The sequence below is a fragment of the Pan paniscus genome, chromosome 8 (genome assembly GCF_029289425.2).
Source record: "Pan paniscus chromosome 8, NHGRI_mPanPan1-v2.0_pri, whole genome shotgun sequence".
Lineage (NCBI taxonomy): Eukaryota > Metazoa > Chordata > Mammalia > Primates > Hominidae > Pan > Pan paniscus.
In genome coordinates this window covers 134452103-134475571 of record NC_073257.2, presented here as the reverse complement: position 1 = coordinate 134475571, position 23469 = coordinate 134452103, and the positions used below count along the sequence as shown (strand labels likewise).

Here is a 23469-nt window from a genome sequence, read left to right as displayed (position 1 = left end):
GGCCTCGCCTCGGGACTGACTGGAGATCCTAATCTTAGGTGGGTCAGGCCACTGAAGCACAGAGAGGGGCACACTATCCTGGTGGCCGGCAGGGGAGGGGACAGGGGCTGTAGAGGATGGTACCTCAGATGAACTCCTTGGAGAGTGAGCAACATGCCCTGCACAGTCTAGGCAGCAGTAATGGAGAGACCTGGAGACCAGGGAAGTGGAATGGGAATCGGGGGTACTTACCAGGTGTTGATAGCTGGTTTCCTGAAAAAGGAATAGAAAAAAAGCATAGGTCACAGACATGTGGCTTGGAGGAGGGGCCGGAATGAGGCAGAGATACACTTACATGGCCCATAACCTGACCCCCCTCGGCGAGGGTCCCCAGGTCCACCCAGCAATTGCTATTGAGAAGCCTTCCCAGCTTCCCCAGATGCTCCCTAAGTCCCGTCATACTTGTGGTCATCAGGATTACAGCTGAGGTCATAACACCCATCACTCTCTCCTTGACCATGATTGTTCTAAAACCATACCAATTGTCACCAGTAGCAAGTACTATCATAGCCACCCCGACTCAACAGTCAAGGAAACTGAAGCATAAAGAAGTAAAATTATTGCTGGAGGTCCTTTAGTCAGATGAGTGTTCAGCATAATGGCCCTGGGTCCAGAAACTGGCCAAAGATAAAGCAGCCCCCTGCACGCTCTTCTGGAGTGCGCAGGCCACGAGGACACAATGACCAGCTCCTGCCTGGGCCACAGACACCATCAGCCACTGGCCTTAAGCTCTCGCTTTATAGCAAGTTACAGGTGAAATGGGCCTTCCATGGCATTGGGCCATACCTGAGCAGATGACACCAGCATCTTCACGGTGATTACAGTTGTGGGAGAACCAGCCTCGGTTCCGGCACTGCCAGAGAGTGGATTCCGTCCCTGAGCACTCTACATCGTCCAGGGTGATGGGGCCAGAGCCAGAGCCAAAATACGCATTTCCAAGGGCTGAAACTGCACGTCCACACCCTAGCTGTCTGCAGACCACCTCAGCTTCCTGAATGGTCCAGGAGTCATCACAAACTGTCCCCCAGGTGCCACCATGGTAAATTTCTACACGCCCGGCACATAGACCATAGGATGAATTTAAATTGACCAACCTCAAGGTGGCATCTGAAAGACACATTAACTGAGAGATCATGGCCATGTCCCACAACAAATGTCCCACAACAAACCTCAAAGGCCAAGCATCCCACAGGCCTTTTCCCACCTCCAAAGTCGCCAAATAGAAATGTGGAAAAGCTGGGGTGGAGGTACTGGACTGCTCCATGCAGAGCTGAAAGAGGCTCTAGACATCGCCAAGCTCAGATCCCCTCACCTCCAGACGGAGAGGGGTGGCTCTGAAGGAGAGTCACCAGGTCCCCCGGAGAGTTGGTGGCAGACCCAAGGCCAGGTGTGACCCCCAGTCTGCACCCTTTGCTGCCTTCCCAAGGGCCTGCCCACACAGTCAGTGCCAAGAGAAAGAGAATGGGCCGTGCATCGCTGAGGCCCTTCTTTGATTTCCTTGGGGAAACATGGTGCCTCCAAAGAGGCAGCTGGGTAAATCCACCAAGCCTCATAGGCATGGTCTAGTGTGCACTTACCGCTTGGGAAGGAGTTATACCAAGCCAAAAAGCCAGTGTTTTGGAAACTGATGTCACTTCGAAAGTGAATGGTCATTCGGTTGTAAGAAGATGTAAATATTTGCCTGGTATCGTTACAGATTTTCCCCAGCAGGAGACTGCTATTCAATGATCCATCAAAGATTTCAACATAATCAAAACTGCAGTTATGGTGTGCCTCCAACCTGTATGGAGAAAATGTATTCAAGTCAACATTGAAATTCCTATTGCCCCTCCATTTTATAAATAGTTTGCACTTTACGAGGGATGCCATTGAATACAGATTTTTCTTCTAGCTCTTCCTCAATTAAGTCAAAGGACATCAGTGTTCCCTGATGCTTTATGGTAGGAATCAAAGCCACCAAAAGCTTGTCCACGGCACATGAGAGTGAAAAGCATCCCAGCCCAGGACACAGTCTAAACCAGTGGGTGTGCTGCAGAGGAACTCACCCCTCACCAGATGACCAGGCATTACTTACTTCAGATTACTGAAGCCCAGGTTTATGCGATAACCAGAATTCACTTCTATTTCCCAAACACACTTAGCATTGTTGGGGTAGTATGCAGGGTAGGATGGGCTGGACAATGTCCCACTGGCATAGAATAAGAAGCCACCACAATTTGAAGAGGGTCCTAGAGAGGAGAGAGGGGACATCTCCATTGTACCAGGTCTTCAGGTATTTTGTGACAAGCAATCATCTGTGTAAGTATCATCCAGTTTCATCTTCTGCACTTTATAACATGACTTAACTTTCCCTGTAAACAAGTCCCCTCTCTTGGGCCTGGTTCTAGGTGGCCCAATATTAGAAGCTTTGATTCAAGTCCCTGCTTTCCCTGTTAGGCCTGGACAGCAACCCTCTGGGAGGAGGTGACCCAAGCTTCAGAGGGAGCATGTGTCACCTCTAGCAAAAATGCCAAGAAAGCAACAAAGTGACAGCTATCATTGTTCAGTCAGCTACAGACATGGACATGGGATAGTCCTGGCTGAACACAGTGCTGACCCGTGGAGAGCACTCCATAACACAGTGTGTTCCCTAGCATCTTCCATGAGCACAGGACTCTGCCAATTCACAAGTAGCACAACGTTGGGTTAGGAGCAGGGTTTCTGCAACAAGAAGCCTGGGTTTGCATCTTGGCTCTGCCTCTATCAGCTCCGTGATCTGGAGCCAGTTACTTAACCTCTCTGCCTCAGTTTCCTCATCAGAAAAATGAGAGTGGTAATGGCATCTGCCTCATCTGTCTGATGAGGGTATTAAATAAGATATGTATATATGAACATTTATACATAAACATAAGATAGGTTTCTATGTCTACATAAACTCTTAGAGAGTGCCAGGCACATAAGCACCCAGCAATATTAGCTATTGTTATTTATCAGAAAAGGATAAATACTAAGTGGTCAAACATTTTGTTGGTTGGTTTATAGTAATAAAAACTTTTTAAAAACATGTGCACACTCAGTGATAGAAATTAAAACGTCTTCTTTTTTTTTTTCTTTTTCATAACTCTTTGTTTACTTTTTCCAAGGGGATAAGTCCATGGTTTTTAGCATACTGAGAGCTCTGAAATCACCACAGTCAATTTTAGATTATTTTCATCACCCCAAAAAGAAACCCTGTACTCATTAGGAATCACTCCCCATTTCTTCTCAACACCCTCCATTCCTGGCACCCACTGATCTACTTTTCTGTCTCTATAGATTTGCCTATTGTGGACATTTCATATAAAACAAATTGTACAATATGGTAGTTTTTTTTGACTGACTTCTCAATGTGTTTTCAAAGTTCATCATGTTGTAGCATAAATCAATATTAAATTCTTTTTTTGTTTTGTTTTGTTTTTTTTGAGATGGAGTTTCGCTCTTGTCACCCAGGCTGGAGTGCAGTGGCACAATCTCAGCTTACTGCAACCTCCGCTTCCCGGGTTCAAGCGATTCTCCTGCCCCAGCTTCCCAAGTAGCTGGGATTACAGCCGCCCACCACTACGCCCAGCTAATTTTTGTATTTTTAGTCGAGACAGGGTTTCACCATGTTGGCCAGGCTGGTCTCGAAGTCCTGACCTCAGCCGATCCGCCCATCTTGGCCTCCCAAAATGCTGGGATTACAGGTGTGAGCCACCGCACCTGGCCACTATTAAATTCATTTTTATTGCCAAATAATACTCCACTGCATGGACATATCATATTTGTTTCTCGATTCACCATGATGGACATTTGCATTGCATTCACATTTGGCTACTATGAATAAAGCTGTCCTGAATATTCACATACAAGTTTCTGTATGGACATATGTTTTCATTTCTCCTGGGTATATGCCTAGGAATACAATTGGTGGGTCATATGGTGACTCCAGGTCTAACCTTTCGAGGAGCCACCAAACTGCTTCTCAAAGTGGCTGTACCATTTTACATTCCCTGCAGCCGTGCATAAGGTTTCCAATTTCTCCACATCCTCATCAACACTTGCTATTATCTGGCTTTTTGACTACAGCTCACCTACTGGGTGTTTCATTTGCATGTCCCTGATGGCTAATGACATTGAGCATCTTTCCAATGCCTTCTCTGCTATCTGTGAATCTTCTGTAGAGAAATATCTTTCAGGTCTTTTGCTCATTGTTCAGTTGGGTTATTTGACTTTTTAATCATTGACTACAAGAGTCACTTATATATCCTAGGTACAAGTCCCTTATGAGATAGAAATACATTCTCCCATTTGATGGGAAGACAGTGTTTCTTGAAGATCATGTGGCCTGCCCTCCCTTTCTATTTCTACACTGGGAAATAATTAAGGATAAAGTCAAACTTTCAGAGACAAGGATACGAGTTACATATTTCTAATCATTAAATATAAATGGTTATAAAATATGCTATTGTATATAGTCACTTAACATTATAAAATATAATTGGAAACAATGTTTTTGCCCCACAATTAGTAACCGTTTAACTAAATGATGATATATCTATACAGTGGAAAATCATATAGTCATTAAACCTTCTTCTATACAAATAATTTCAATGCTATAAAAATGCTAATTTTAAGGTCATGAAAAAAGTATTATATACACTTAAATGAAAATGATGGGTTATACAATGGGATATAAAGCATGCCATACTGTGTGTGTGTGTGTGTTTGTGTGTGTGTATACAGTGTATGGAATGTATGCCAAAATGCCAACAGTAATTATGTATTTATTCATTAATTTATTCACTCATTCATTCACTCATTTATTCCTTCAATAAACAGTTCTTGAAAGGCAGACACAATGCTAGATAATAAGGATACATTATGAAAAAGGCAGACATGGCCCCTGCCTTCAGGAAATGCAGTTTGGCAGAAAAGATAAACATGATCTTTTGCAAATATATTTCCAATTAGCTAATTCTCAAGATTAAAATCTTTCTGCAGCCTCCCTACCTTTAGGATAAAGATGGGAGTCTTAACCCACCCACAAGGCCCTGAATGATCTGGCCTCACCCGACAGATTTCCTGCAGTCCCTCCTTGCCCCCACCCCACCCTCCTTCAAAGAGCCAAGCTCCTTCCCACCCTAGGGCCTTCAAAGCATCCCTTCTGGTTAGAAGACACTTCAGCAAATGAACCTGCTCCTCTATTAACTCCCAGCTTAAATGTCACTTCCATAAGGAACTTCCCCTAACTCCCCAATCAAGGAAGATCTCTAATACTTCCTCTTTGTACACTGAACTTTTCCTTGGAAACAGTTGTCACAACTGTAATTTTCTAGTTGGTTGTGTATAAAATAATATTGTGAGCTCTGAGGAAGAAGATCAGTTTGTCTCTTACATCATTCCATAATTTTACAATCATTCTTGATGGTAGTTTGACCATACACACAGCAAGATCTTAAAATACCTAACACAGTAAAAGTTAATATGCATGAAGTACATTCTATGTACCAGGCACTACAATGACATTGACTTTGGTCCAGTAAACCCGTTTATATCCTAAAGGAAAAATTAGTGAGGTATGCAAAAAAATTATCTATAAAAATATTCTTCATCACAAAATCATTTACAGTAATGAAGAAATACAAACAAATATCTAGCATCTGACAATTTGTCAAATAATTCATGGCATATCTGTATAATAGAATACAATACAGGGACTTAAAATGATTGTGAGAAAAGATTTAATAACACAGAAAAGTAGCCCTATTATTTTTTAAAAGCAATGAAAATCTATTGAAACATAGCCATACGGTGAAATAAAAATGACATGGAAAAGCATAATTTGTAGTAAAATTATCCATTTACTATTTGTCTCCCTTCTTCCTCCTAAAGCTTTGGAGATACCCCCCAAAATAAAAGCCTTTAAGTCTATTATTTTAAGAATACTTATCTCATTGATTCAAATGAAGAGGTGAAGGGTGTAGTGGGACAGGCCAGGGCTATGTGCAGATTGAGGAAGGCTGGGGTGGGGCAGAGCATTCGCTCATGGATAGCCAAGCTTGGGGATAAGAAATGTATGACCTATGGTTCAGGTAGAAAATGTGATACCTACTTGCAGTGGTTGTAGTTGTTGGATGCCACCAATCTAGAAAAAAAATGAAGCTGTTTAGCATTTTAGCAGATAATTTTTCCATTCCATAGTCATTTGTTTGACTGACAAAGTTAAATCCTTTTCCTTAGTACAGGACTTCTCAGAGCCTTGACAATTCCAGTTTACACTGTTCATGGCCAGTAAGGTCTAGAGTATGTAGCACCTCCCAACATATTTGGCCCAGGATATTTTCACTGTGGCACAAAAACGCTTTGCGGATGGCTCCCTCAAAGTGAAAGAATTCTTTATTTGACAAATACGTGCAGAAGTATTACTTGGCTATGTTTCTAAAATGAAGGTCCTAATTTTCCATGGGTTAATTTAGACAGTTATTTTCATCTGAAATAATGGGAGAACCAAAGCCTCCTTCCACAGCAGCATCTCTGCCAGCACTTAGCACTATCAGCAGGCAATAGCAGGAGGCCACAGGGGCCCTCCACGGTGAACCAGACATGAGAGTGATGGCAGTGGGAACTCAGCTCGTCACCCTAACAAAGATCAGAGTCCTCAGAGAGAAATTACCCCCCCAGGGGGAGCCTACCCTACTCCTCCTACTTCTGGAAACAAGAGAGGGTGGAATTCCCAAGAGAAATATTGCTGGACTGGGGTGTGGCAGACTCACCTGTCGTAGTAGAATTTATTTGGGTGGCTGCAAGGAAAAGAAGAAAACATGAGTCAGTCCCAGTGCCCAGGATGATGAGCGAGAGAAATGCTGAGTGCCTGTCCCCATCTCGTCACTTAGAAATGCTCCCCAAGAGTCATCCAGGAGAGTGGAATAGTAGATATAAACCTTAACGGTTAGTCTCAAAAAAAGATGTTGGAAGAATTCATTCTTACAGCCTGAAAGTAGATTGAACCCTTGTTTGCTATAGGAACCTACATAAGAAAGAAGCTAGTGCCTACCCATAAAATTCAAAGACGCCAACAACATTTGATGAGGTTATTGCCCTGTTGAGGTATCAGAGAAACTGGCCATCTTGAAGAGAAGCTCAGGCTGGGAGGAGGCCAGTGCAAAGAGAAGCCTTGTCATGGAGAAAACCACACACTAAAATAGAGGCCCAAGGTCTTGGAGGCCCATCTGAACAGATGACACAGCGTCTTCACTGTGCTGACAGCTGTGGGAGAGCCAGCCATTGTGGGGGCAGCTCCACAGTTAGGACTCATTCCCTGAGCAGCACACATCATCCAGGACAACGGGTCCTGAGCCCTGATCAAACCAGGCATTTCCTGGGAATGCCATGGCCCAGCCACGGCCCAGCTGCCTGCAGACCACATTGGCGTCATTGGTGTCCCAGCTGTCATCACACACGGTGCCCCAGGAGACTTGGTACAGGACCTCCACCTGGCCCTGACACTGGTCACCTCCATTCACCAGCCTCAGGGCCAAACCAGAATTGGATTCTAGAAAAGACAGGAAAATTAACTCTCTCTTGTATCTCCTAAAGGAAGAGGATCTGAGGTCAAGTGAAGTTCAGAATTCTTCCAGAAGGCCAAGGTTTCTGGGTCTCCAGTTAATGTTCTCCAGCAGCATAGACATTGACGGAAGCCTGTTCTTCATCATTTTAAGTTGATGTTCTTCATCAACTTAAGGGTTGTTTTCTAGAACCCTTGGGTGTGGACTGAGCTGTGCATGTTCTCTGATGGAGTTACCCCAGTGCCCAGCAATTCAAGTGCTGAGCCAGGCCTTCAGATTCCGAGGTTAAAGTGCAGGAGTCAACAGCATGGATCTGCAGGGACCACTGGGCTCAAGCACCTCTGCAGCAGGATGCAACCGAGACCAGCTCCCAGCTGCCTGGCAAGGTGCAGCCCTAGGACCTGGTTCTTGGGAGAGTCCACCTCTCCACCTCTGGCTGACTCACTCTGCTCACAGGGACCACCCCATCAGGCCCGAGGCTTGTTCCTGAGTCACTTTCAAACCCACAGCTTGCCTTCAATCTGAAACAAAACCTGGACCTACTGAATACCATGAGCTACAGGGACAGTGGGCAGAAGCAACTATGAGGACACTTAGTTGTGCATACCTAGCAGTGCCTATGCCTGAGAATGGAGAAAAAATGGCAGAGTTAGGCCTCCATGAAGGAGTGTCACATGCTAGACACAACACTGGGCCAGGCATCCTGATCCCTCTGTGTACCTGAACCCTGTCCTGTGAGCCTGGGAGCTGGGCTAAGATACTGACATTAGTCTAGTTCCTCTGGCCTTCAGCTTAGTATCTATAAAATGAAGCCCCTGTTCTCCCAAGAATATATACAAAGGGCCCACCAACACATGAAAAGATGCTCAACATCATTAGTCATCAGGGAAATGCAAATCAAAACACCATGAAATACCACCTTACACCCACTAGGATGGCCATGATGAAAAAGACATCATAACAAGTGTTGGTGAGGATATGGAGGAATCAGAATTCTCAGGCATTGCTGGGGGGAATGCAAATTTGGTGCAGCGGCTGTGGCAACTGTTCAGTGTTTCCACAATAAATTAAACATAATTACCCTATTACCGAGCAATCCCACTCCTAGGTATATATCTCCCAAAATTGGAAACACAAGTGCAAACAAAAAACCGTACACTATGCTCATAGCAGACTTATTCACAACAGCCAAAAGATGGAAGCAACCCATATGTCCATAAGCTGATAAATGGATAGACAAAGATGGCGTAGCCATACAATGGAATATTAGTTGGCAGTTAAAAGTAGTGGACTTCTGACACGTGCTAAAATATGAATGAACCTTGAAAACATTATGTCAAGTGAATGAAGCCAGACAGAAAAGGCTAAGATTCCATTCATAGAAAATGACCACAATTCTTAGTAAAATCTGTATACAGAGACAGAAAGCAGATTAGTGGTTGCCAGGGGCTGAGGGAAAGAGAAATGGATTATGAATGGTTAAGGGGTAAGAGCTTTCAGTTGGGGATAATGAAAAAGTCCTGGAACTAGATAGAGATGATGGTAATGAACATGGGCAACAGCCAGGGCGAGGGAAGGTTCCATCTCGGGATAGAGGGGTAACGTCAACCAGCAAAGAGCAGAAGTATCAAAGGAAAGGAAGGGTCCAACTGAGGGACTGCTATCTCTGTCACAAACATCCTGCCTGTTTTTTATTCTAATAGAAACAGTCATTCCTATTTTAAAAAGTAGCATCCTACAAGATTCAAGTAGAGCCTAGTGCCCCCATCCTTCCCGTCGCCCCAAAGGAACACAAAGATGGGTATAGAACTCTGGCTGAGCCGTCAGAGCTAATAGAGATGGTTTGGAAGAAAGCGCCTGTTTACAAGCAGGTCAATCAAAGTCCTCCCAGGCCTTGTCAGCCAGAGGTACTGGGACAGACTGACTCCTTCTCCTGGCGGGATATAGACTTGGGGCTGCCCACTGCTGTCTCTCAGCCATATGCAAAAAGCAAGTTGATAGTGAAGCCCACACAGATGAAAGAGTAGATGTAAGCAAAGCATGGGGAAAAAAGACTTGGAACTTCTGGAACCAGCTGTACCTGAAGCTCCAGATCCACCACTAAACATTCTGGATACCTGAGCCAATGAATTCCTTTTCAGCTTAAGAGTATTTGAGTTGAGTTCCTGCCATGTGCAAACAAAAGCATCCCTAATAATAGATCCTCTTTAAAGATCAACTGACAACTGGTAGATACCACATTGATTGAGGTAGGGAGCGGCCAGAGGCTTCAAGCAAGACCCAGGAGTTTCACCCAGACCTGCTGAATGCCAGTGCTTTGGCTAGACTCAAAGATGATCCTTATAAGGGATCCAAGCAGATTCTGTCCACCATTTCCAGCTCCAAGGCGATTAACTCTGTGTCTGGATGTGATGTCCAAGTTGAACCAAAACCAACCCTTTCCCTTGCAGGTTTTAGCAATTCACCAAGTCAGCAAGTCTCAGGATACCACTCCAGCAAAAATCCCCTGTGTGGTCTTCCATCCCAAACCACAGGTAATAACAAGGCTTTGCCTGGCAGATCTCATGGGAGCTGCCCTCCCAACACCATGCTTGCTAGACACACAATGCACTGCAGTTCTTTGGAAGGAGCTGAAACTGACCAAGACCCAGGTCACACATGCACAGATGCCCGTTTGCACTCCTAGCCCATATGCCTCCAATCCAAATGCTCCTAACTGGGGCCTCAAGTGAGAATTCCCTACCCCAACATATGTCCTTTCCTTACCATGAGCCTCCTCCTAAGGAGAGGATCCCTCCTCTGCCCCGCTGTCTGTGCTGTGTCCACCATACCCTCACCCAGTGCTACTCAGTAGGGGAGAAATGGAGCCCTGGGGAGCCAGAACTTTTTTCTTCTGCCTCTTCCTTGCACTCCCTCAGGAAGGGGATAAAGTCTGGGTTGTTGTTTCAGTTTGGTCCCCTGTCCTAAGTGACCACAGGAACACTAGGCAGTGAATTCATATGGATTCTTAGCAGAGAGCTAACAAGTCTTCAAAAACACAGGAAACATAGGAGAAGCTTTGAGTGAGGAGATCAGAATGTAATTAGGAGTTTCTTCTGGAGCAAACTCCACCCCAAGAGAGGGAGCCCAAGGTCTTGAAGGCCCACCTGAGCAGATGACACCAGCGTCTTCGTGATGGCCACAGTTGTGGGTGAGCCAGCCATTGTGGGGGCAGCTCCACAGGTAGGACTCATTCCCTGAGCAGCGCACATCATCCAGGACAATGGGTCCTGAGCCCTGGCCAAACCGGGCATTTCCTGGGGCTGACATGGCCCAGCCACAGCCCAGCTGCCTGCAGACCACATTGGCATCATTGGTGTCCCAGCTGTCATCACACACGGTTCCCCAGGAGCCTCGATACAGGACCTCCACTCGGCCTCGACACCTGTCACCTCCATTCACCAGCCTCAGAGCCAAACTGGATTCAGATCCTACAGGGGAACACAAGAACCCTTCATCCATACTGATTATGAGGTCAAGGATTTAAGGAATGTTCCACACTCAGGGCACTTCCTAATGGCCAAAGTCACGTGTGCAGGTAATCACCTTTGAATACGAATACAGACAGAGGTTCAGCTTCATCATAGTGGAAGAAGCAGTGATGTCCTACTCCACCCAAGTCTATGGAAGCTCAAGTATTGGGGAAGCACCTGTGACCCCACTGGAGGTGACAGGAATGGACGCCTCACTCCTCATTCTGAGCTCCATTCTCACACAGGATGAAGCTGCACAGCTCCAGATAGGAGGCCAAGACCTGCCTCATGTTCAGGAGTTTGGTGGCACCCACATGATCCTCTCTGGCTTCTAGCAAAGTGCCAGGAATGGTAGGACATTGGCCAGACAGCTATGGGGACAGGCACTTTCCCCACTATTCGCAGGTCTGCAGCCTGTGGCCTGAGGGCCAGGAACAAGGTCCCAGTAGGATTAGGGAGCCCTCCAGGGCTTGTCCTGAGCACCTGGCTGAGGATCTTTCCTGACTACATAAAACAGAATCCCAGGAGAGACAGGTCACCAGCACCCTCCAGCCTCCAACATCAGACCCAGGACTAGGTTCCCAGGGAGTCTACCTTCCTCCCCAGGCAACTCGCTGAAACATGAAAAACAGAGGCGCCAGCTTGAGCCTCATTCTTTCATTTTCAAAAGAAACGTTTGTCCAGAGGTAGAGAGTGAGCCCTAGGGAAGGGTGAGAGGATGATTTACCTATTGGCGGTGCCGGTAAGTTGGTGGTCAGCCAAGTATCTGTAAATTGCAACAAAGAGAAAGGACAAAATTAGACTTGAGGGAGAAAAGCTACAAAAAGAAAATCTCTGGACCAGGCAAGCATCATGAAAACTATTCAATTTCTGGTTCCTGCCACTTGCTCCAAGTGCTACCCAAGTCTTCAGCTCAGTGAGCACAGCCAGGAACAAAGGCCTTGCTGGAGACCAGTTCGATCCCTCCTACCTCTGAAGTGTGAGATGTCCTCTTCTCGGCTACGAAGGGTTAGCCTGCCCCATCCAGTGACATATGGACTGATGGGCACATATGACACCATTGCTGAGACTCTGACAGTTCGAGCTAAAATGTTAGGGGAACCAAGGAGCCGCCCAAAGGGGTATCAAGTTTCCTGGTAAGTGGAGGCACCAGAAATATTTATTATCCCTCTCCCTGCCCGAGCATGGCCTCTGCCTTTTCTGGATGCAGATATGGCCTTGCAAAATCTGGGGTGTTTGAAGGAGTGAGGGACAGAGGTATCAGGCCTGCACTGACATTGCTTGCCCATGGCAGAAGTCATGTTTAAGGCTTGAACTGACATTGCCTTCCCAGGTGACTTTGGCAGTCACTCTCAATTCTCAGAAAGGTTGTATCAGCTCTGAATATAAAGGAGCTAAAGCTCATTAAACATGAGGCCACTTCCCGAACCTGTAAGGCTTGTCCATTGTACAGTATGAAACTGCTTCATGAAACCTGAAATAAATTGAACAGAAGACAGAAGCCTCCTGAACCCTATGTCTGTTGAAGCACTATGCTGGGGTCTCAGTTACAGAGTGGTGGGAGGAAAAATAATATGCCCCACAGTATCCGCACAGAAAAGCAGGAGAGCTCTGTGGAGTGGGGAAGAGGTAACTGGGCAGAAAGAGAAGGGACATTCCGATGAAGGATGCTGGGGACTCACCTGGCCTGGGCGTTGACTGGGACTGAGCAGCTGTGAGAAAGAGAAGAGAAGGTCAGATCAGATGCACTATACAGAAAATGGCAAAACTGGAACAAAGATAGAAGGAACTGGGCAAGCCTGACACTCAGTCCATCCTAGTCCCTATCACAGACGGAGGGGCATTGCCATGTAAATTCCCACAGAGATGCACCATATAAGGGGTGCAGGCAGATCCTGGCCACTATTGTCAGCTCCGAGGTGAGTAACTTTGTGTCTGCCCAGGGTGACCAGGTTGACCCAAAACCAACACTCTCCCTTGGATGTTTTGGCAGTTCCTGAGTCAGCAAGGCTGAGGAGGCCACTCCAGCCCAAATGCCTTGTGTGATCTTACAGCCCCGACCACAGGCAATAACAAGGCCATGCCTGGCCAGCCTCATGGGGGCTGCCCTCTCCACACCAGACCTGGGGCACAGGCAGTGCTCTGCAGCATTCTGAGAGGACCTGAGGTCAAGGACTCCAAGCAGGCCTGACACAAACAGACATGCATTTGCACTCCTAACCCTTGAGCCTCTATTTCCAGACCTCCTCACTGGGTCTCAGCTGAGAACCCACTTCCAGACAAGCATCTTTAGTTCAGAGTTCCTTGTAGTGAGAGGATCCCTCCCTGCCCCTGCTATCTGTGCTGTGTCCATGATACCCTCACCCAGTGCTACTCAGCAGGGGAGAAATGGAGCCCTGGGGAGCCAGCACTTTTCTCTTCTGCCTCTTCCTTGCACTGCCTCAGGACGGGGATAAAGTCTGGGTTGTTGTTTCAGTTTGGAGCCCTGGCCTAAGTGGCCACAGCTGCACCGGGTACTGTAGCAAAATTCATAAAGATTCTTAGCAGAGAGCTAACAAGACTTCAGAAATATAGAAAACATAGAAAAAGCTTTGAGTGAGGAGATCAGAATGTAATTAGGATTTTCTTCCTGAGCAAACTTCAACTTAAGAGAGGGAGCCCAAGGTCTTGAAAGCCCACCTGAGCAGATGACACCAGCGTCTTCATGATGGCCACAGTTGTGGGAGAGCCAGCCATTGTGGGGGCAGCTCCACAGGTAGAACTCGTGTCCTGAGCAGCGCACATCATCCAGGACAATGGGTCCTGAGCCCTGGCCAAACCGGGCATTTCCTGGGGCTGACGTGGCCCAGCCACAGCCCAGCTGCCTGCAGACCACGTTGGCATCATTGGTGTCCCAGTAGTCATCACACACGGTGCCCCAGGAGCCTCGGTATAGGACCTCCACTCGGCCTCGACACCTGTCACCTCCATTCACCAGTCTCAGGGCCAAAGTGGATTCAGATCCTACAGGGGAACACAAGAACCCTTCATCCATCCCCACCAGGAGGTCAACAATCTAAGGCAAGTTCCACACTCACGGTACTTCCTAATGGCCAGAGTCACCTGGGCAAGCAGTCACGATTGCATACAACTGCTACCAGAGGTTCAGCTTTATCATAGGGGAAGGAGAGGTGATACACTATACTGCCCGGGTTTATGGAGGCTCAGATTTTGGGGAAGCACCTGTGACCCCACTGGAAGTGACAGGAATGAATGCCCCACTCCCTACTCTGGGCACACACAGGATGGAGCTCCACAGCTCCAGAGAGCAGGCCCATGCTGGCCCCATGTTTAAGAGTTTGGTGGCATCCACATGGTCCTCTCTGGTTTCTGGCAAATTTCCAGGGATGGCAAGGACTTGGCCAGACAGCTGCAGGGACAGAAATTTTCACCCACCCTTGCAGGTCTGCAGTGCATGGTCAGAGGGCCAGGAAAGAGGTCCCAGCAGGATTAGGGAGCCTTCCAGTGCTCGTCCTGAGCACCTGGATGAGGATCGTTCCTGAACACTTGGAACAGGGTCCCATGAGAGACAGTCACCAGCACCCTCCATCCTCAAACATCAAACCCAGGGCTGACTCCCTAGAAACTCCACCTTCATCCCACCCAACCCACAGGGACATGAAAAGAGAGGGGCCCACCTTGAGCCTCATCCTATCAGTTTCAAACACAAAATATGTCCAGAGATAGTAAGCCCTAGGGAGGGGTGAGAGGATTATTTACCTGCTGTTGATGCACGTGAGGTTGGCCAAGTGTCTGTAAATAGCAACAAAGAAAAAAGACAGAATTAGACTTGAAGGGAAAAGGCCTAGAACAAAAGGTTCTCTGGGAGGGGGAATCAACCTGGCAATAATTCCACTTCCTGTTCCTGCCACTCACTTCCCATGTGTCTTCCCAGGTCTCCTCTGCTGTGAACTCATCCACGGACAAAGGTCCTGCTGGAGACCAGACTGAGCCCTCCATTTCTCTAATCCTGGGGTATCTTTCTATCTGTTAGAGGATGCCCCCACCATGCCATCCCACATCTGCTGATGCATGGACTGACTAGGACATCAGATGCCATTGCTGAGGCTCAGACACTGGCAGATAAAATGTTAGGGGAACCAGGGGCTGCCCAGGGGACAACCAGGAATCAAGTTTCTGGCTAAGCAGAGACACTACAAACCTTTATTATCCCTTTCCCTGCCCAAGCACAAACCCTGCCTCTTCTGGATACAAATGTGGCCCATCATAATCTCAGAATTTTTCCAGCAGTGATGGATGGGGGTATCGAGCCTGCTCTGACAATGCCTTGAACAGGTCAGAGGGTGACACCCTCAATTTTCGAAACTATATGTGAGTCCTGAATATAAAAGGACCAAAACTTATTAAACATGGGGCCACTTCCTGAACCTGTAAAGGCTGTCCACTGGGACAGTATGAAACTGTTTCATGAAAGCTGAGAGGGGTTGAAAAGAAGACAGAGGCCTCCTGAATCCTATGTGAGTTTTCAAAGCACTGTGCTGTGTTGCGGGAAGTCAGGGACCCCAAACAGAGGGACCGGCTGAGGCCATGGCACAAGAACATAAATTTGAAGATTTCATGGACATTTATTAGTTCCCCAAATTAATATTTTTATAATTTCTTACGCCTGTCTTTACTGCAATCTCTAAACATAAATTGTGAAGATTTCATGGACACTTATCACTTCCCCAATCAATACTCTTGTGATTTCCTATGCCTGTCTTTACTTTAATCTCTTAATCCCATCTTCTTCATAAACTGAGGATGAATGTCACCTCAGGACCCTGTGATGATTGCGTTAACTGCAGAAATTGTTTAAACAATATGAAATCTGGGCACTGTGAAAAAAGAACAGGATAACAGCGATGTTCAGGGAAGAAGGGAGATAACCTTAAAGGCTGGCTGCCTGTGGGCCAGGCAGAACAGAGCCATATTTCTCTTCCTTCAAAAGCAAATAGGAGAAATATCGCTGAATTCTTTTTCTCAGCAAGGAACATCCCTGAGAAAGAGAATGTGTTCCTAAGGGGAGGCCTCTGAAACGGCCGCTTTGGGAACGTCTGTCTTTTACACTTACAGATAAGGGATCAAATAAGCCCCGGTCCCCCGTAGCGCTTCCAGGCTTATTAGGATGAGGAAATTGCCTCCTAATAAATTTTGGTCAGACCAGTTGTCTGCTCTCAAACCCTGTCTCCTGATAAAATGTTATCAATGATAATGCATGCCCGAAACTTCATTAGCAATTTTAATTTCACCCCAGTCCTGTGATCTTGCCCTGCCTCCATTTACCTTGTGATATTTTATTACCTTGTGAAGCATGTGATCTCTGTGACCCACACCCTATTTGTGCACTCCCTCCCCTTTTGAAAATCACCAATAAAAACTTGCTGGTTTTGCTACTCAGGAGGGATCACGGAACCTGCTGACATGTGATGTCTCCCCCCAACACCCAGCTTTAAAATTTTGCTCTTTTGTATGCCTTCCCTTTATTTCTCAGACCGGCCGACACTTAGGGAAAATAGAAAAGGACCCATGTGAAATACAGCCGGTGGTGGCAGTAGAAATAATATGCCCCACAGTATCCACACAGAGAAACAGGAGAGCTCTGTGGAGTGGGGAAGGGGTGATTGGGCAAAAAGAGAAGGGACATTTTGAGGAAGGACACTGGGAACTTACCTGGGCTGGGTGTCGGCTGGGACTGGGAAGCTGTGAGAAAGAGAAGAGAAGGTCAGATCAGGAATGTTACACAGAAGTCGACAAAACTGGAATGAGGAGGGAAAGAAATGGGCGAGTCTGACACTCAGTCCATCCTCGTTCCTATCACACAGGGAGGGACATTGCCATGCACATCCCCACAGAGATGCACCATGTAAGGGGTTGAGGCAGATCCTGTCCACTATTGCCAGCTCTGAGGAGATCAAATTGTGTCTGCGCAGGGTAACCCGGTTGGCCTAAACCAACCCACTCCCTTGCACATCTTAGGTGTTCCTGAGTCAGCAAGGCTGAGGAAGCCACTCCAGCCAAAATCCCTCGTGTGATCTTCAAGCCCCGACCACAGGCAATAACGAGGCCAAGCCTGGCCAGTCTCATGGGGGCTGCCCTCCCCACACCAGACCCAGGGCAAGGCAGTGCTCTGCAGCGTTCTGAGAGGACCTGAGGTCAAGGACTCCAACCTCACACAACCCAGGCCTGATAGAACCAGACACCCATTTTGCACTCCTAACCCTTGAGCCTCTATTTCCAGACCTCCTCACTGGGTCTCAGCTGAGAACCCACTTCCAGACAAGCATCTTTGGTTCAGAGTTCCTCACAGTGAGAGGATCCCTCCTCTGCCCCGCTGTCTGTCCTATGTCCATGATACCCTCAACCACTGCTACTCAGCAGGGAAGAAATGGAGCCCTGGGGAGCCAGCAGTTTTCTCTTCTGCCTCTTCCTTGCACTGCCTCAGGAAAGGGATAAAGTCTGGGTTGTTGTTTGACTTTGGTCCCCTGTCCTAAGTGACCACATGAACACCAACCGCTGTAGCAAAATTCATACAGATTCTTAGCAGAGAGCTAATAAGACTGCATAAATACAAGAAACATAGAAGAATCTGTGAGTTCAGAGGAGATCAGAATGTAATTAGGATTTTCTTCCTGAGCAAACTCCAACCTACGAGAGGGAGCCGAAGGTCTTGGAGGCCCACCTGAGCAGATGACACCAGCGTCTTCATGATGGCCACAGTTGTGGGAGAGCCAGCCATTGTGGGGGCAGCTCCACAGGTAGGACTCATGTCCTGAGCAGCGCACATCATCCAGGACAATGGGTCCTGAGCCCTGGCCAAACCGGGCATTTCCTGGGGCTGACGTGGCCCAGCCACAGCCCAGCTGCCTGCAAACCACATTGGCATCATTGGTGTCCCAGTAGTCATCACACACGGTGCCCCAGGAGCCTCGGTATAGGACCTCCACTCGGCCCTGACACCTGTCACCTCCATTCACCAGTCTCAGGGCCAAACTGGATTCAGATCCTACAGGGGAACACAAGAATCCTTCATCCATCTCAAATATGAGGTCAAGGATAAGGCATGGACAACAATCAGGGCAGTGGGTAAAGTAGTCAAGTTTCAATATGAATGCAGAAGTCACCAGGGCATGCAGTCACGATGGAAGATAGCTGCACCCAGAGGTTAAGCTTTGTCATAGTGGAAAAAGTGATGCCCTATTGTACTCAAGTCTATAAGAGCTCAAGCTATGGGTAAGCATGTATGACCCCAGAGGAGGGGACAGGAATGGCCACCCCATTCCCCACTCTGGGTACACAAAGGATGGAGATACACAGCTACAAATGACAAGCCCAGACCCCCTCCGAATTCAGGAGCTCATTGGCACCTGCATGGTCCTCTCTGCCTTCTGGCAATTTGCCAGTGATGGCAAGACTTTGGCCACACAAGTGCAGGGACTGGCACTTTCCCCGCTCTTCAGAGATCTGGATCCCATGGCCTGAGGGCCAGGAACGAGGTCCCAGTAGGATTAAGGTGCCCTCCAGTGCTCATCCTGAGCACCTGGATGAGGATCTTTCCTGACCACTTGGAACAGGATTCCATGGGAGACAGTCACCAGCACCCTCTATCCTCAAACATCAGACCCAGCACTGGCTCCTCAGAGATTCCACCTTCCTCCCACGCAACCCACAGGGAAGTGAAAAAAGAGGGGCCCACCTTGAGCCTCATCCTATCAGTTTCAAACACAAAATATGTCCAGAGACAGTGAGCCCTAGGGAGGGGTGAGAGGATTATTTACCTGCTGTTGATGCACGTGAGGTTGGCCAAGTTTCTGTAAATTGCAACAAAGGAAAAGACAGAATTAGACCTGAAGGGAAAAGGTGCAGAACAAAAGGTTCTCTGGGAGGGGGAATCAACCTGGCAACAATTCCACTTCCTGTTCCTGCCACTCACTTCCCATGTGTCTTCCCAGGTCTCCTCTGCTATGAACTCATCCACGGACAAAGGTCCTGCTGGAGACCAGACTGAGCCCTCCATTTCTGTAATCCTGGGGTATCTTTCTATCTGTTAGAGGATGCCCCCACCATGCCATCCCACATCTGCTGATGCATGGACTGACTAGGACATCACACGCCATTGCTGAGGCTCAGACACTGGCAGCTAAAATGTTAGGGGAACCAGGGGCTGCCCAGGGGACAATCAGGAATCAGGTTTCTGGCTAAGCAGTGACACCACAAACCTTTATCATCCCTCTCCCTGCCCAAGCACAAAATCTGCCTCTTCTGGATACAAATCTCGGAATCATAATCTCGGAATGTTTCCAGCAGTGATGGATGGGGGTATCGAGCCTGCCCTGACGATGCCTTGAACGGGTCAGAGGGTGACACCCTCAATTTTCAGAAACTATATGTGAGTCCAGAATATAAAAGGACCAAAGCTCATTAAACATGGGGCCACTTCCTGAACCTGTAAGGGTTGTCCACTGGGACAGTATGAAACTGTTTCATGAAAGCTGAGAGGGGTTGAAAAGAAGACAGAGACCTCCTGAATCCTGTGTGTGTTTGAAAAGCACTGTGCTGGGGTCTCAGTTACACAACTGGTGTTGGGGGTAGAAATAATATGCCCCACAGTTTCCACACAGAGAAACAGGAGAGCTCTGTGGACTGTGGAAGGGGTGATTGGGCAGAAAGAGAAGGGACATTTTGAGGAAGGACACTGGGGACCTACCTGGACTAGGTGTCAGCCGGGACTGGGAAGCTGTGAGAAAGAGAAGAGAAGGTCAGATCAGGAACGTTACACAGAAGTCGGCAAAGTGGAACGAGGAGGGAAAGAAATGGGCGAGTCTGACACTCAGTCCATCCTAGTTCCTATCACACAGGGAGAGGCATTGCCATGCACATCCCCACAGAGATGCACCGTGTAAGGGGTCGAGGCAGATCCTGTCCACTATTGCCAGCTCTGAGGTGATCAACTTTGTGTCTGCCCACGGTAACCCGGTTGGCCTAAACCAACCCTCTCCCTTGCACGTCTTAGGCATTCTTGAGTCAGCAAGGCTGAGGAAGCCACTCCAGCCAAAATCCCTTGTACCATCCTCAAGCCCTGATCACAGGCAATGACAAGGCCATGGCTGGCCGGCCTCATGGGGGCTGCCCTCCCCACACCAAACCTGGGGCACAGGCGATGCTCAGCAGCGATCTGAGAGGACCTGAGGTCAAGGACTCCAACCTCACACAACCCAGGCCTGATAGAACCAGACACCCATTTGCACTCCTAACCCTTGAGCCTCTATTTCCAGACCTCCTCACTGGGTCTCAGCTGAGAACCCAGTTTCAGACAAGCATCTTTAGTTCAGAGTTCCTCGCAGTGAGAGGATCCCTACCCCGCCTTGCTGTCTGTCCTGCATCCATAATACCCCCACGCCGTGCTACTCAGCAGGGGAGAAATGGAGCCCTGGGGAGCCAGCACTTTTCTCTTCTGCCTCTTCCTTGCCTTACCTCAGGAAGAGGAAAAACTCTGGGTTGTTTGAGTTTGGTCCCCTGTCCTAAGTGACCACAGGAACACTAGGCAGTGAGTACATATGGATTCTTAGCAGAGAGCTAACAAGTCTTCAGAAATATAGAAAACATAGAAGAAGATTTGAGTGAGGAGATCAGAATGTAATTAGGAGTTTCTTTAGGAGCAAACTCCACCCCAAGAGAGTGAGCCCAAGTTCTTGAAGGCCCACCTAAGCAGATGACACCAGCATCTTCACTATGGCCACAGTTGTGGGTGAGCCAGCCATTGTGGGGGCAGCTCCACAGGTAGGACTCGTGTCCTGAGCAGCGCACATCATCCAGGACAATGGGTCCTGAGCCCTGGCCAAACCGGGCATTTCCTAGGGCTGACATGGCCCAGCCACAGCCCAGCTGCCTGCAGACCACGTTGGCATCATTGGTGTCCCAGTAGTCATCGCACACGGTGCCCCAGGAGCCTCGGTATAGGACCTCCACTCGGCCCTGACACCTGTCACCTCCATTCACCAGCCTCAGGGCCAAAGTGGATTCAGATCCTACAGGGGAACACAAGAACCCTTCATCCATCCCTATCATGAGGTCAAGAATCTAAGGAATGTTCCACACTCAAGGCACGTCCTAATGGCTAAAGTCACCTGGGCAGGCAGTCACCTTTGAATATGAATAAAATCAGAGATTCAGCTTCATCAAAGTCAAAGAAGCAGTGACACCCTATTCTGCCTGGGTTTATGAAGGCTCAAGTTTGGGGAAGCACCTGTGACCCTACTGAAGTTAACAGGAATGGAAACCCCATTCCCTAACCTGGGCACACACAGGACAGAGCTGCACAGCTACAGTAGGCAGGCCAGACTCTCCCCATGTTCAGGAGCTTGGTGGCAATCCTATGGTCTTGTCTGACTTCTGAAAATTTCACAGGTATGACAAGGCCTTGGCCAGACAGGTGTGGGGACAGTCACTTCCACCGACTCTTCACACCTCTGCAGCCCATGGGCTGAGGGACAGGAATGAGGTCTTAGTAGGATTAGGAAACCCTCCAGGGCTTTTCCTCAGCACCTGGATGAGGATGTTTCCTGACCATTTGGAACGAGATTCCACGGGAAACAAGTCACCAGCACCCTCCAGCCTCCAACATCAGACCCAGAGCTGGGTCCCCAGAGACTCTACCTTCCTCCCATGCAACCCACAGGGACATGAAAAAGAGAGGGGCCCACCTTGACCCTCATCCTATCATTTTCAGAAAACAACATTTGTCCAGAGGTAGAGAGTGAGCCCTAGGGAGGGGCGAGAGGATTATTTACCTACTGTCGATGCAGGTAAGGTGATGGTCGGCAACGTGTCTGTAATTAAAACAGAGACAAAGGCTAGAATTAAACTTCATGGTGAAAATCTCCAAAAGGAAAGGTCTCCGGAGAAGGCAAACATCATGAAAACTACCCCACTTCTGGTTCCTGCCACTTGCTCCCCATGTGTCTGCCCAAGTCTGCAGCTTAGCAAGCTCAGCAAGGGTCATAGGCCTTGCTGGAGACCAGTTCGATCCCTCCTGCCTCTGAAGTGTGGGATGTCATCTTCTCAGTCACAAAGGGTTAGCCTGTTCCATGCACTGACACATGCACTGACGGGTACATCTAACACCATTGCTGACACTCTACTAGCTCGAGTTAAAACGTTAGGGAAACCAAGGAGCTGACCAAAGGGGTATCAAGTTTCCCAGTAACTGGAGGCACCAGAAATATTTATTATCCCTCTCCCTGCCCGAGCATGGCCTATGCCTCTTCTGGATGCACATGTAGCCCTGCAGAATCTGGGGTGTTGGAAGGAGTGAGGAAGGGAGGTGTCAGGCCTGCACTGACATTGCTTGCCTGTGGCTGCAGCCATGTTTAAGGCTTTAGCTGACATTGGCTACCCAGGAGACTTTGGCAATCACTCTCAATTCTCAGGAAGGTCATATCAGCTCTGAATAGAAAAGGGCCAAAGCTAATTAAATATGAGGTCACTTCCTAAACCTCTAAGGGTTGGCCATTGGGACAGTATGAAACTGCTTCATGAAAGCTGAGATAAATGGAACAGAAGACAGAAGCCTCCTGAACCCTATGTCTGGTTCAGAAGCGCCATTCCAGGGTCTCAGTTACAGAGCAGGGGAAAATTGTAGGCCGTGTAGTATTCACTCAGAGAAGAACGAGGGCTCTGTGGAGTGCAAAAAGGGATAATTGTGCAGAAAGAGAAGGGACATCCCAAGGAAGGACTCACCTGGCTTGGGCGTCTCACCTGGCCTGGGCGTCGACCAGGAGTGGGCAGCTGTGAGAAAGAGGAGGTCAGATCAGATGCACTATACAGAAGCTGGCAAAATCAGAACAAAGGTGGAAGGAACTAAACAGATCATGCCTTCAGTCCACCCTAGGTCCCCATCACAGAGGGAGGGCATTGCCATGCACATCCCCACAGAGACGCCCCTTGGAGGGTGTCTGGGCAGATCCTGTCCACTATTGCCAACTCCAAAGTGATTAACCTTGTGTCTGCCCATAGTAATCAGGTTGACACAAAACCTACCCTCTCCCTTGCATGTCTTAGCAGTCCCTGAGTCAGCAAATGTGAGGAGGCCACTCCAGCCAAAGTCCTGCCTGTGACGTTCCAGTCCAGCCCACAGGCGTTCATAACAATGCTTTGCCTAATAGACCTCATGGGGGCTGCACACTCCACACCAGACCGGTGAACAGGCAAGAAACTGCAGTGCTCTGGAGGGAGTTGTGGTCAAGGACTCACAGCCCCCAAATCTCAGGCCAGAGAGGGACAGACACACATCTGCACTCCTAGCCTTGTGTCTCTAT

General features: G+C 48.1%; 1 protein-coding gene across 1 annotated transcript in view; it reads right to left on the bottom strand.

Moving 5' to 3' along the window:
• Positions 1–23469, bottom strand: part of DMBT1 (deleted in malignant brain tumors 1) — a 70885-nt gene that overhangs the window by 11494 nt on the left and 35922 nt on the right. The window contains exons 25-42 of the mRNA XM_063607536.1: positions 22910–22939; positions 21943–21981; positions 20857–21180; positions 19860–19889; positions 18931–18963; positions 17835–18158; positions 16826–16855; positions 14873–14905; positions 13793–14116; positions 12796–12825; positions 11841–11879; positions 10748–11071; positions 6810–6836; positions 6149–6181; positions 2114–2267; positions 1617–1819; positions 826–1146; positions 232–252 (exon numbers count right to left, since the gene is read on the bottom strand). Coding sequence (XP_063463606.1) covers positions 232–252; positions 826–1146; positions 1617–1819; positions 2114–2267; positions 6149–6181; positions 6810–6836; positions 10748–11071; positions 11841–11879; positions 12796–12825; positions 13793–14116; positions 14873–14905; positions 16826–16855; positions 17835–18158; positions 18931–18963; positions 19860–19889; positions 20857–21180; positions 21943–21981; positions 22910–22939 — 2319 coding nt within the window. The remainder of the gene's footprint in view (positions 1–231; positions 253–825; positions 1147–1616; positions 1820–2113; positions 2268–6148; positions 6182–6809; positions 6837–10747; positions 11072–11840; positions 11880–12795; positions 12826–13792; positions 14117–14872; positions 14906–16825; positions 16856–17834; positions 18159–18930; positions 18964–19859; positions 19890–20856; positions 21181–21942; positions 21982–22909; positions 22940–23469) is intronic.